Source organism: Esox lucius, chromosome 8, assembly GCF_011004845.1.
Source record: "Esox lucius isolate fEsoLuc1 chromosome 8, fEsoLuc1.pri, whole genome shotgun sequence".
In the NCBI taxonomy this organism is placed as follows: Eukaryota; Metazoa; Chordata; class Actinopteri; order Esociformes; family Esocidae; genus Esox; species Esox lucius.
In genome coordinates, this window is record NC_047576.1 from 5,261,437 (window position 1) to 5,275,051 (window position 13,615).

At 45.1% G+C, this 13,615-nt stretch overlaps 1 protein-coding gene and 2 non-coding genes across 3 annotated transcripts; 2 read left to right on the forward strand and 1 right to left on the reverse strand.

The window, feature by feature from the left end:
* Positions 1-3,187: 3,187 nt before the first annotated feature.
* cep63 (centrosomal protein 63) lies at positions 3,188-12,022 on the reverse strand. The gene is made up of 15 exons (XM_010902943.3): positions 11,900-12,022; positions 11,324-11,414; positions 10,954-11,131; positions 9,215-9,310; positions 8,998-9,117; positions 8,721-8,834; positions 8,015-8,200; positions 7,758-7,846; positions 7,432-7,581; positions 7,110-7,212; positions 6,713-6,910; positions 5,202-5,288; positions 4,907-5,094; positions 4,338-4,677; positions 3,188-4,152 (listed from the first exon to the last, which is right to left on the reverse strand). The coding sequence occupies exons 2-15, from the start codon at positions 11,389-11,391 to the stop codon at positions 3,985-3,987; spliced, it is 2,085 nt and encodes a 694-aa protein (XP_010901245.2). The 5' UTR covers positions 11,392-11,414; positions 11,900-12,022; the 3' UTR covers positions 3,188-3,984.
* A 764-nt stretch (positions 12,023-12,786) lies between these two features.
* trnap-cgg lies at positions 12,787-12,858 on the forward strand. Its single transcript has one exon. It is a non-coding gene; the product is annotated as a tRNA-Pro (tRNA).
* A 145-nt stretch (positions 12,859-13,003) lies between these two features.
* trnap-ugg lies at positions 13,004-13,075 on the forward strand. Its single transcript has one exon. It is a non-coding gene; the product is annotated as a tRNA-Pro (tRNA).
* Positions 13,076-13,615: the final 540 nt, after the last annotated feature.

A 13,615-nucleotide genomic window follows, 5' to 3' on the forward strand; every position in this document is an offset into this window, starting at 1 on the left:
CACTTGTTTGCTGCAGGACAGGCAAGGTGAGTAAGACTAGAACAATGCTAGGTTCTATAATTAAAAAAAATTGTGCAACACCTATTTATATTGTATTTTTTTGTTTTGTTTAATGTCACTTGTTTTTTTAATACTGTTTTTATTTTATTTTTTCTAATCTGCTATGCAGATTTTGTGTGAGTGTATGAACACCATGATCGGTGATGGAACTGGCTGCAATGCAAGGGGCACCAGCTAAAAGCTTGCCTAGGGCACCAAATTGGTCAGGGCCGGCCCTGGTCCCAAGTCAATTGTTGTGTCATTTCCAGATCTTTTGAGAGTCTTCGATCACAGCATTACACATGCTACATGCAACACACGAATGCTTTGTACAGGTGGATTTGAAACGCGAAAACAGTCGGGTCCAGACCATCAACTTATGTGGGTCTCAGCCTTGAACAAAACTACAGTAGGAGGCTTGCTTATCTGCCACTGTCTCATATTCCACCCAGCTGAACCTTGGTCCCCGTGCTAAACACTATTTACTTGGACCCAGAACACAAATAGACAGAAGTTGGTCTTGGCAGGCAGGCCTGTCTAGATGTTGGTGTCAGAGACACATGTACCCAGCACAGATGAAGAGAGGGGACACGCTCTGGTCATGGGCCATAGTGTGCGCGTGGGTGTGTAAGCTCTCATGTTTATGTCTGTTTGTCAGACCTCGCTGTAGGAAAGAGACAAGGAGAGTGTTTCACCTGACTCAGTCTCTCCCAGCCTAGAAAACATACCCGATAGAATGTTAAGTATGTTACATAGAGTTCAATGACGTCAGGAAACTAACTCCTCAGAATTTCAGCTATGGGGCAATAGTCCAAAAACTCAGCAAGCTACGCTATGGTATTGAAAGTCAAGCCAGGTTGTGTTCAATGACATTTACCAAATCTGTCCACCCGTCCAACAGCAAGCCATCGAAGGCTAGCGTTCACACAACAATTTGGCACAGGGTCCAAAGATTACCAGCATCTGGTGATTCAGGAAGTACACATTCCAGTTCTCTTCATTGCTTTCCAAACTGGAATCGGAAATTCAACCCGAACATTAGTGAAATACATACAGAAGACTAACATACAGCGTATTTAAGTACAGGTCACTAAATCCCTTTGGCCAACTAAGTATAGTTACCGCGGGTCAACATACTCTATTGCAGTTATCTGAATGTACGGCAGCACATTCTTCCACTACCCTGGGAAATTTTGAAATGCCTGAGAGAAATATGCAACAGCGCCCTCTGCTGTTGGGTTTCTGATGTGCAGTTTGATATATATTTTCTTTGTTGTCTAATGATCAGCAGCTTTCTGTAACACAACAGGCTGTCTGTTACAGCTCAGCACTCCTCCAGCACTCCATACACTGCATTTACATACACAAACTATTGTAGTAAACTATTTCTTTGGTCTTATTCTTGAGTGTCCTGGAAGACAGGCTGCATTTCACAACCTTCCCACTCTTGAGACAGTTTGAAGCCACAGTAATTCTTCTGCTTATAATCAGGGAAATGCAACTATAACCTCTATAATGTTAAAAGTACAGAAACATAAATGACCAATTCATGCAATATTTTCATTCTGGGTTCTCTGCAGTGACTACCTGTGAAAAATAAGCTGAGTGACCAAAGTGGAGGAGACTGACTAGCAAGCAGGCTATCTGCTGAATCTTCTGGAACATCCAGTCTATCTCTGCTGAATCTTCGGGAACATCTAGGCTCTGCAAAAAAAAAATTACTTGAATATCTTAATATAACCACCACCTGCTTCATTTGGAAAACTCCCATTCAGAGCATTGAATGTGTATCTTGCAGTACTGGTCCCCCGTGGGAATCAAAATGGATCTTACATAACTAAATCTGAGAATACCCAGGAAAGTCTTAAATCAAGCTTAGCTATTCTTCCCCTACTGCAGGCCCCTTGAAAGAATCCTCACAAATAAAAATTCTGTGCCCCAAACAACACCCTGCTTTCGCAAGGGCACTTTGTTCAACCTGAGCCCTATTGAGAATTGTGTAGTGCGTGTTTTGGGATGAGACCCCTCGCTCTCCTCCGTTCCACACTGAGTTAGCGAGCTAGTGGTCCTCTCGGCCAAATTCCTCTACTGTTTGTTGGGCCTCAGTGCGGTAACCACGGTTACCAATACCAATGTAAAAAAAAAAAGAAAAGAAACATTTGGATAGGAGACTGAAGCAAAAACAAGAATAAAATATGATTCATTCGGAACATATTTTCTCTTAACTTGTCCTCATTCCCATCCCCACTCGGTCTCTTCAGTCAAGACATCCTGGACAACGAACCGGGGACCATTTTGGATTTCCAAAATTCAGTATCCCTCGTGGAGGACATCAACATTCCATAAGCTTCTCCCTCACGATGGACAAGAGACCGGGTGGGTGTCTGGGTCAGCGTTGACAAGGATGCTCACATTCCAACTGAGGAACCTTTCAGAAAACCAGGAGGGCCCACAAAGCGGACGAGGGTGGTGTGATGAGAGCCAGATCCCTCCATCTCCATGATCCCTCCGTAGAGATGAGACAGCAGCGCAGACAGGGAGGCAGTCACACATACCATCCAGCATTACTCACCTTTTGGGGATGCAAAAACAATTATTCCATATTCCCTAAACTTTAACCTCAATAACCTAAGGTTATGCCTAAACTTAAACTAGCCTTAATGCCTAACCCTAACCAGCAATGCCTAAAGCTAACCCAAATGCTTAAACCAAACTGGACATTTTACTCTAAACTTAACCAGGTTTTTCCTAGTGGGAATTTGCCAATATAGTCAAGTTTTCATGTTTTACTAAGCTTCTGCAGACTTGCAGTCTCCAGCAGGGAAGGATGACTGTCCCTCATCCACATGTTTATTTCTATCCTTGTGGAGTTCAGAAAACAAAACAGTAACTCAGTGTTCATGACTAAAGCCTTGCTCTACTTATTCCTTAACTTAGCTCTACGGTCTAATCCAAACCCATAAGGCCTAGATGTTCAAGTAACCTAAAGTCTAACACTAGCCCCATGCAAGTATGACCCCTAAGCAAAACCCCTAGACTGGAGATTAACCTTGTCCTTGTGGGGACTGGCAAAAGGTCATAACAAGGGGCAGTTGATTCATGTTTTACTATCCTTGTGAGGACTCCTGGGGCAAATTCCATCCCTCAAACCAAAAACACCTGTGTGTACCTTGTCTCAACAGAAAGAAACGTGCAGCAAGAATGTAAACATAATACCAATGTTTACATTCAATCTTGGGTGTAATGTATGAAATCACACAAGGACAGCTGTCAACCACAACAAAATCCCTGACTCCGTGAACAAGATGTCCAGAACAGAATTAGTGACACATGGTTAGGGTTAAATGGCCAAAACAGCAAAATATATTTCACACACAAAGACATTCAGACGGGTACAAAGAGAGACGTTGCTAAGGAGGACTCCCAGCTGAGCAATACGGTACGTTTTCTAAAGTGCTTCTTACTCACACATCTGAAAGCTCACACACCCATCCCAACCACTGTGGACCAATCACAAACCCATCCAAACCACTGTGGACCAATCCAACCCGTCGCCTGTCCCCTGTCACAGTACCTCACACAGGTTCTGTCTCCAGAGAAACAGCCAGAGGACCATACCGGTCATAAAGTACCATGGCGCACCCTGGAGGCCAGCCAGTCAGCCAACCAGCCAGTCAGCCAACCAGCCAGTCAGCCAACCAGCCAGTCAGCCAACCAGCCAGTCAGCCAACCAGCCAGTCAGCCAACCAGCCAACCATTCAGTGCCACTTATCTGGTGACGTCCACAGCCCAACGTTTCCCCTTCCCTATATATAGTCAGTTAATGACCCGCCCAGAAGGGTCTATCGTTCCATCCGGACCTGGGCTCTGCCGTTCTGTTGTCCAGGTGGTCTCGTGGCTACCCGGGATTGTCGGCAGGTTTGAGTTCAGGGTTCGTTATCCAGGTTAGGGGGCGTTGGCGTGGCCCACGTATTTGGAGACAGTCCTGGAGTTGTCCTGCCTCATGTCCTGGATGTGGGCGTCCAGCCGGTGGAGCAGCTCCTGGGAACGCTGGGTCTCCTCCTCCAGGTAACGCGATGCCACCACGGCCCCAGGGGAATCCACACCGCGCTCCTAGCCCACAGGGAATAAGAAACATCACTGTTAGACTGAACAGTACGATTACTTATCGTAACATCCTACCATGCCGCACAACACCACCAGACAGAGCATAAGAGGGCCGAAACAACAAGTAACTGATGGCCTTCCAACCAGCTCTACCCACGGGGGAGTTGGGGCAGCTACAGAGCGAGACATACCGTAGGTACTGGCCGGTCCAGAACGTCATCTGAAGTGGAACCACTGGCTGCAATACCAGGTCCAGGGCTGTTTGGGACGGAGATGGGAGCTGAGGCTGTCCCCCGAGCTAGACTATGCTCTTTACACGTCGAGGAGGAAGAGGACGAGGAGGGAGACTTGTGGTCCACGGTCTGGCCATGCTTACTGTGAGGAGGACAGGAGGAGGAGTGAGACATGGCCTCCAGTTGTCGGAGGAGGCGCTGGATCTCCTGCTGGTAGAGTGACGTGTTCTCCTGCATCCGGGTCTCCATGGCTATCATCTCCTCCCTGTGACTCTGCCACAGCACCGCCTCTTCAGTCCTGCAGTAGGAACAACACTGAGGTTCACAAAACATCTAATCTCCTCTTCAGTCCTGCAGTAGGAACAACCCTGAGGTTCACAAAACATCTAACCTCCTCTTCAGTCCTGCTGTAGGAACAACCCTGAGGTTCACAAAACATCTAACCTCCTCTTCAGTCCTGCTGTAGGAACAACCCTGAGCAGTGGCTTTGTGTGTCGTGTGTGTAAGACTGAAAGGTGTGTATGTACCTGTCCTGGGCGGTTGTTCGGTGTTGTAGCCGGGCTCGGTCCAGCTTGTCCTGCCAGGTCTGTGTGGATGCCTCCAGATGAGCTCTTACCTCCATCAGCTCCTGTCTCAGTGCCCGGTTCTCCTGCTCCAGGCTGCTCAGGGAGGACACATAGCTCTCTCTCAGTGATGCCAGGGAGCTGTCACCCTTCTGACAGACAAGAAAAGAGCATGATAGCGAAGAAAGAATCAGTGCCAAAAAACAGCTCAATTACCTACAGAGAAATACTTTGTTGATTTAAAATCGTCTGTTCAGACCTTAGGAGACCTGGATTCGACTCTCTCAAGCAGCTCATTGAGGTGCTGGTTCTCAATCTTCAGTGTTTCCAGCTGCACCCGAGTCATCTGGATGGAACAGGTAAATAGCATTGTGGTCATGAGGACAGTGGCCGCAAAGTTTGTTCTTTGGCAATGCTTTACCGCCATCTCCTGGACTGGAGGGACAACAGGTAGACTAAGCCGCGATACAGTGGACCCCAGAAGGTATTTATAGATCTTCACTTCTTGTGGTGCTGTAGACAATTTCTAAATTTATTAAGTTTGCCATCAATGCCCCATAATGACAAATGTATGCCATATTATTGAAAATAAAACTAATCTTATCCTTCAGATTTCTCTAGAAATTGACTGGAGCCTGTGGCAAGTCAATTGACTAGAAAGGCACACACCCGTCTTTACAAGGACCCTCACTGCATGTCAGAGCAATAACTAAGCCAAGGAACTCTCCGCAGATCTCAAAGTTAAAATTGTGTCAAGGCATAGATCTGTGGGAAGGTTATAAAAATAAATTACTCATGCATTGAAAGGTCTCAGGAACAAAATGGCCACACTGTGAAATGGAATTCTGGAACATCAGGACTCTTCCTTGAGCTGGCTGTCCAATAATTTAATAATGAAAATCACAATCTTTGACATCGCAATGTGCATATATTTGTGCATATCTGATTTTGCAAGCTTCATCTGGGAAGCGTGTTTGCATAGTGCGAATTTAAAAACAGACAATTAGAGGGCAGTAAGTGCATGCCCATTGGCTGCTCAGCTACTATAGCTTTCAGACATAGCCATGCAACATGGTTCACATGAGGGCTACTAGTGAAGGAGCCCACCATAGCAGAGACTGGAGACGTTTCTACGGATGAACAAACTGTCACTGAGGGGACCTACCACTTCTGTAATATGGATCAGAATGCCTGCAAAATATGTTGAAAGGTATTGCAGACGAGGACTGGCAATACCACCAAAACATTTTCTCATCTGATTTATTTGTATCCAGTTGAGAACACGGACAGCCCTTCTGTCAGTCCGAAACAACAACAACTATAATAACAGAAAAGGTTGTTTGACCTCCCTGTCTCAGCACCAAGGCTTTATGCTGCAATATTATTGTGTCGGGGGGAGCAGGGTCAGTTCTCCTTCTCCACTGTAGATCTTTGTAAACCTAAGGAAGACACTCTCTACATTTCCTTGTATCCTTGTCTGTTCAAACTTAGGAGGACATGGGGTCTTGGCCCACCCCTCCCGAGTACCAGGCTCTAAAGACTCGTTGCGGCCACTGTCTAATGTCATCCTGGCTGTGTTGCAGATCAAGACGATACCTGACGATTCCAGCTCCCAGTCTGATTCTCAGAAATAATTATGAATTCATGTGTGTAACAACAAAATGTGGGGAAAGTAACAGGATCTGAATACATTCTGAAGCCACCGCAAATATTTTGGGAATTCTGCAATAGCTCCTTTGAGTACCTTCTGGTCCCTTTTCACCACCTCACCTTGAGCTCAGATGCCTGGCGCTTGGCCCGCTCCACCTCGCCAAATAGCTGTCGTTCCACACTGGAGGCGGAGCCTCCGAGGGTGGCAATGGTGATGTCACGCTGGTGCAGCTCATTGGTCAGTTGAGAAACCGCCTTCCTCATCCCCTCCACCTCCCCGGAGCGCATTTGCTCCGCCCTGGCCAGCTCTTCTCGAAGCTGCAGTCCAAATGAACAGATGAAAGGTGTTAGGCTAAGGACCTGTCCAACACTGAGGAGGCTGCTGGTGATACAAGCCATAGTGAGGAATAAGAGGAGGACCCATACAGTAAATAAAACAGTCAGTCAGCCATCCAGCAACTCAGCCGTCACTGTTGACTCCTCAGACAGTGGACACGCGTCCCTCCAGGTTTCTCACCCTCTTGACCTCCACTACAGAGTGACTCCTCTCCTCCTCCGTGTGTTTCGGCTCCAGGTTGGTCTTGGCCAACTCTCCTCCGTGTCGGCTCATTGTCTCCAGCCTGAGGGACGGACATGTTGTTTCACTATGACCAGTGGAACCATTTAATTATCAGACAGTCACACACAGGACGCAGACTAACATACACTGGGAACCCATAAATCAACAAGTCACAGGTCCCATGATGTTCTTTGGACACAGCTGTGAAAGGACCATTTCATGCATCATTTAACCAGTTAAACATAGTTAACTGGTGACATAGCAGCCCCCCACCCCTAACCTGTCTCTGAGGCGGGCTACTTCACCCTTCAGGTGGATCTCTGAGGCCTGGGCAGAGTGCAGCCTGGTGGTGGTCTTCTCCAGGTCCTGTCTGAGGGGTCGTAGTCCAGGACCTCCACTCCCCTGGGCCTCTAAACACTCCTCTAAAGACCTGGAAGACAAACACACAGGATCCCTCAGCACTGAGAAACAGGAACCCTCAGCACCCAGACATTCAACTGTCATATTTCCATCAATGTGGCTTTGACCACTAATCAACAGAAAATGAAACCAGCACATTAACCAATAGCCAACCTCATACACACTGTCGTACATTTGTCATCCTACCGTATAACCTGTTCTTTAGACTGTAGCGCCACGGTCAGTTTGGACAGATCGTTGAGGAACTCCTGCTTCCCCGCCTTCTCTGTTAGCACCTGCAGAACAGAACCAGTCAATTAACATAGTGGTGTAACTGGCCGGTTCGCCCACTGCAGTTTGAGGGGGCACGACTCTCCCCTCTCTGTCGTCCTTTTCCCCTTCCGCTCTCCACCTTTCTTGTCCTCGCACTTCGCTCCCAGCCAACCCCCCACACCTAAACTGACCTGTCCCTCCCTCCACGTCTCCCCATCCTTAGCCAGCTGCTCCTGGAGGTGCCGGAGTCGTTCCAGCTCCAGCTCCTGGGAGTGCAGTGTGTCCTGGGCCCTCTCCAGCTGAGCCCTCAGCCGCTGAATCTCTGCCTGCCCGGCACGCTCTCCTCCTGGGTCCTGCAGCCACACTGCCCCCTGTGACTGGAGCACAGAGTAGGGGGAGCAGGAACCGTAGAGATTGGGGTGGAGTAAGGAGCAGGAGGACAGGGGTGGGTAGAGAGGAGGCAAGGTGGCAGAGTGATGTAAGAGGGCCAGCAGATTCACAGTAACTGCATTACAACAACTGGACCCAGTTGCTAATTTCAAGTCCACTTTTCAAAGCAAGCAAGTTTATTTATATAGCACAATTCATACATCGAAGCAATTCAATGTGCTTTAAAAAGAAAAAAAATACAATAACATAAAAACAAATACTCAAATGAAAACATCAAAACAAATGAAAACAAACAGGAAGGAAGGGAAAGAGGTGAGATCTGGATTTAGCCAGACCCAGTGCCAATTAATATATAATAATAGAACATGTTCACTGTTGATCAAAGCAAGGGATTCAAAATCTTAAGAGAAATCCTGTTTGCATTGCACTGCATATTTTGTACCTACAACTACTCTGTCCGAAGGGGTATTACATGTTCAGCAGCAGTCAACACGGTCTCCTTGTTACCTTGGTAGCAGTGAACTGCTCGGCCAGGCCCTTCCTCTGCGCCTCCAGAGAGGCCACCTGTTTCTGATACTGGAGCCTCTGCTGCTCCCACTGGGCTGAACGCTGCCGAAACTCCTATAGCACAACACAACACCGGAGTTACTGTTGCGCACGCAGATTACAGCCAGCAGAGGGCACCAAACCTCAGCTCAAACATGCATAGGTCTAAAGAGCATGTCTAGTGAAGACCCCCACCCCCCCATTGAAATGTCTGGGAAAACAGCCCTAAATGAGATACCTCGATCTTCTCATTGAGGAGGGTCACTTCCATCCTGTTCTCTTCACGGCTCTTAGGTCCCTCACGAGACTTCAGATGTTTACTCTGAAGCTTTTGGTAGCTCCGCTTCAGCCTGGACAGCTGTGATGACAGAAGTGACCAGGACAGGTATGAAGCTTGACGCGGCCTCTGCAAACGCTGATGGACTAACATCTGTAGGAGCATATGCTCTGCGTACCTCATCTCTGACATGCTGCAGCTGATCTTCATACTTTGTTACCAGCTCTTGCTTCACAGCCTGAGCCTTCTCCAGCTGCTTCCGGAGGACCCCCACCTGTGGAGAGACAGACCAGGTCACAGCCTGCAACTGTCTGGAAAGCGAAGTCACTAAAGGCAGAAAGAAACTCTCACCCTTCAGGAACAACACAGTCATGCCAAAATGCATGTTTAATATAAGCCATGTTTTCAAATTTCTTTGTAGCTCAAATGTGCATTAAAGACATTTGAGTCACCACTGCTTCAGTCAAGCGAGATGAAAGACAACTCGCATGCAGAATAAAAACCACGCCACGCACGCACACACCACTCGGAGTCCAGATCACCTGACAGAGCCCCTTCTCCACTAGCAATGTCCAATTACGATAGCCAATGTGTTGCAGGTCTAACAGAGAAACAATAGCCGCTCTCACTTGGTACATCTTCCAGAGGTGGGTCAGAGCAAGAAGTGAGACATCAGGAGTCAAATACATCAGGAGACATAGATCACTTTCCCATTAACCAGTGGGAAAAACATTATATTGAAAAATGAATTAGAACAGAAAAATTGCAGCCAGTAAAAAGTTCTAATAGATCTGTATATTTTGCCCATTAAAACAGATCAACATCATCATATCTGCAGTCAAAGAACATAAAGCTCACACCAAATCCACTTGGCTGCGTCCTTAAACGTTCAACATCTTTGTTAAGAACATCTGTGCTCTATCCCCCCTAGTGATGGCCATTCGAGGCTTCATTGGCATTATTTCAGCAGCAGGATATTATGCTGGCAGCACTCATATTTTCTTTATCACAATAAACTCCATAATTGAAATGTATAAGGCAATAGAGGTAATCTAGTCTGAAAAAAAAAAAGACAAGAATAACATTGGAACGGACATTAAACATAAAATGTACAGACTAGATTGTTACCTATATTACCTAATAAATTTCAATGATGGCTTTTATTTTGAAAAAAAGAAAGTCTGAGTTAGCACTGCTAGCATAATATCCTGCTGATCGAAGAACAGTAATGAAGCCTCGAATGGCCATCACTAATCCCCCCCTACACAACCACAGAAACACAGCTAGTGTCACAGTAACATACAAAGGTGGAGAACCACTCTTGTAGAGTCAGTGATCAATTGATTTTGGACGGCCAGGCATCTATTACTGGATTCAGACACCTTTGATTCCAAAAGAGCCTGAATTCTCCAGGGCTTGGAGGCAAAAAAAAATGTTGTTCATGTTCAGTGTCCTCATGCAATGGTTGCCAATTGGAAGGCAGATTATTCTCAACCCAATGTGTTTCTATCGGTCTGAAATCTGGGGACTCAAACTAAACCTGGATTTTTCCGACCAGGATAACATTTTCTCCATTCTCAATTTTTTTTTGTTGGTTTTGCTTTTACCTAGTCGTTAACCGCAATCAACTATTGGCCCATTCTTGAACCAGTCAGAGATTATTCCGATCAGATGGGTTTCAGCCCTTGAATAGCCCTGCCCTAGACACTGACGTTTCTGAAATACTGGAACAGGTGCGGCAAGTCACCAAGAACCATACCACATTTTAAGTCAGTTACAAATTGTGCCTGTTCTAGCTTTCTGTCTGTCGGCCCGCTTGGTACTGCAAGCTAATGCCATCTGACTCACTGTCTCTAGGCAGCCAGGTGTACCGTAAACTAGCCAATGATTGTAATGCATAAACATGAACACACGTACCTCTGCGTTCCTTTGGTCTATTAGGGTTCTGGCTGAGAGGAGTTCCTCCTCTCCGCTGTGCAGACGGCGCTCCATGGCGTGGATCTCTGCTTCCCACGCCATCCTTTTCTGGTTCACCATGATGTCGATCTGTTTCATCAGCTCCTGGAGCTCTGGCTCGCAAGACGTTAGGACAGAGCTGGGACAAGGGTACAATTATAAGTCAATTGTGACCCAGGCCAATATTAGGTCTTAATATAACAATCTTCAATGTACACTATAGACCAATATTGTTCCCAGAGTTTTCTGCACAATAGCCTATGGATATGTTTCTTCAGCACCTAAGCAGTATTGATAAATTTGGTCGTATCTTGAAAATTATTTAACTTACCTCACATCATGAGCTTGAAGGGATCCCAAAAAGGCATCCATCTCGGGTAACTTACTTCTGACGGACATTGACTTGGCTAGCTACATGGTTTCTGTAAATAAAATAATGAATGTACAGTATGTTATGACTCATGACTTGAAGCACCAATCTTGCCCACCATCCAGCTCTCTTGAGTTGAGGTGGTGAGAAAGTCCAACTGGCACAACTTTCTAAAGAGCAAAAATCCATGATTCGGTCATCCGAACAAACCAGCTAGCTCATATACAAACTTAATAGTAAGCCTAACTATAAGTTACTAGTTTGTATTTCATCTATTGACTGGTAGTTAAACATGGTAAAGTGAAAAGTTAAGGACAGAGTACCGTCAGTATAGCCACTGACGCGTTAGTTACCAACTGTGAACAAACTGCTCAGCTAGCTAACTACTGACGTTACCTGTGTAATGCCACATATATGACATGAACGTGTAATGTTGGTCACATTGTGATTAGCGTGTATGCGTAGTAAACCTCAATTTTATTAAAATATATAGATTAATTTAGCACAGAACAATGAGAGAATCAAATCTATACTTACAGGAATACAATAGCCAGTCTTATAGCTATAGTACCTACTATAACGTATCGGGCTAAACAGCTAGCTAGCTTAACAACAAATCAGTAGTGTTTGCCGTTCGAGCGCCCATTCGTTTCGCAAGGCATTCTGGTATATAACAACTTTTTCGATAGGATGTTAGCCAGACATTGCTATTAGCTACCTTTATTTAGCCATCAACAATGCAAATGTTACACATAAAGCTTTCTTCGGTAACAGCAACGATATTGCTTCTCCTATCAATAATTAATTTAAATGAATAAGATCTGTGTTCAAGTGTTCGTCATATTCCAACTCGAACTTCGACGGAGGAAAGGAGAGACAAACATGTTGTCTAAAATTGTACAGTTGCCTTATATATTTTGCAAAACACACCTTTTGTTTGTGACTAGTACATGTATTCAGTATTCAGTACTGTAAAACATCACCAACCATAGCCTGGCCACCACGGAATAGCTAGTGTAGCTGGGCTACTGCAATATTGTTTCCACCCTTGTGTTTGGTTAAATAACATTTTGGTGAGGAGAGTCGGTCATATCTAGTGTCAATCTAGGAAACATACAAAATGACGAGTGTGCAGACCTCCTAGCAAGTTATTAGTCGTACTACAATATTAAATGTCAAACTATCTGCTGTATAGTACTGTAAGCTAGATGTCACTGATGTAAATGATGGCCATTACAGTACTAGCTAGCAAGGGGTAAGCCTTTCAGGACAATTGCAAATGTGTTCATCAAAGTGTCCGTTTGACAAGGCTACATTTGCTACTAAACTCTGACTCTGAGCAAATCGGTGACATTGTGTTTTTCACAATATTGTAGTGGAATTGTAATATCTTATAAAGCAAAATGTCGCAAACTAGTGCACGTGGCTCGTTGGTCTAGGGGTATGATTCTCGCTTCGGGTGCGAGAGGTCCCGGGTTCAAATCCCGGACGAGCCCTGTTTTTCTTTTCTCGAAATTCGTGCGGTTCAATTGGCGTTGTAGACCCTAACAATCAGAATCCAGTTACATTATAGCAATATCTTAGTTACTTTGCTATTCTATTAAAGTTATGTATATGTTTTGTGTATCAATGTTATAACAGGGCTCGTTGGTCTAGGGGTATGATTCTCGCTTTGGGTGCGAGAGGTCCCGGGTTCAAATCCCGGACGAGCCCTTTCTTTTTGGCCATCTCCACAAATAAGGTAAAAAAGGTTGTGTTAAAAATTATGACTTCATGTTATTTTTTAACGTAATGTATTTCATCTTAGGGGGCAGCATGTCCCAGTTTTCACACACAAAAAAAAAATCTCCAGATTTGCAAGTCTGGGAAAACTTTGGTATTTCACTTTGGTTTCTGATATAAACAAATAATTGTAAATATGACCCAAGCTGCACATCTATCTTTTGTTCTATATAGCTCTCACAATTCAATAATATGTATCGCAATGGAAACATTTTACATCTCTCTCTTTGGTGTTTTCTCAATTAAATTTGCTTTTGTGTCCTCTCCCCAAACATTCCTCGTCTTCTAAAAAATGTATGGTAATCAAGTAGAAACGTCAAAGAAAGTTGACTTGGACAAGTTATTTTATAGATAAAACAATAAGTAGCTTATTGTTTCCAAACATGTGCATTTTTAATGAAAAAACATGCTGGTTCAAAGGGGATGTGGTCGAATACACATCATTATCCTTGATCAAAGATGGATACTAAA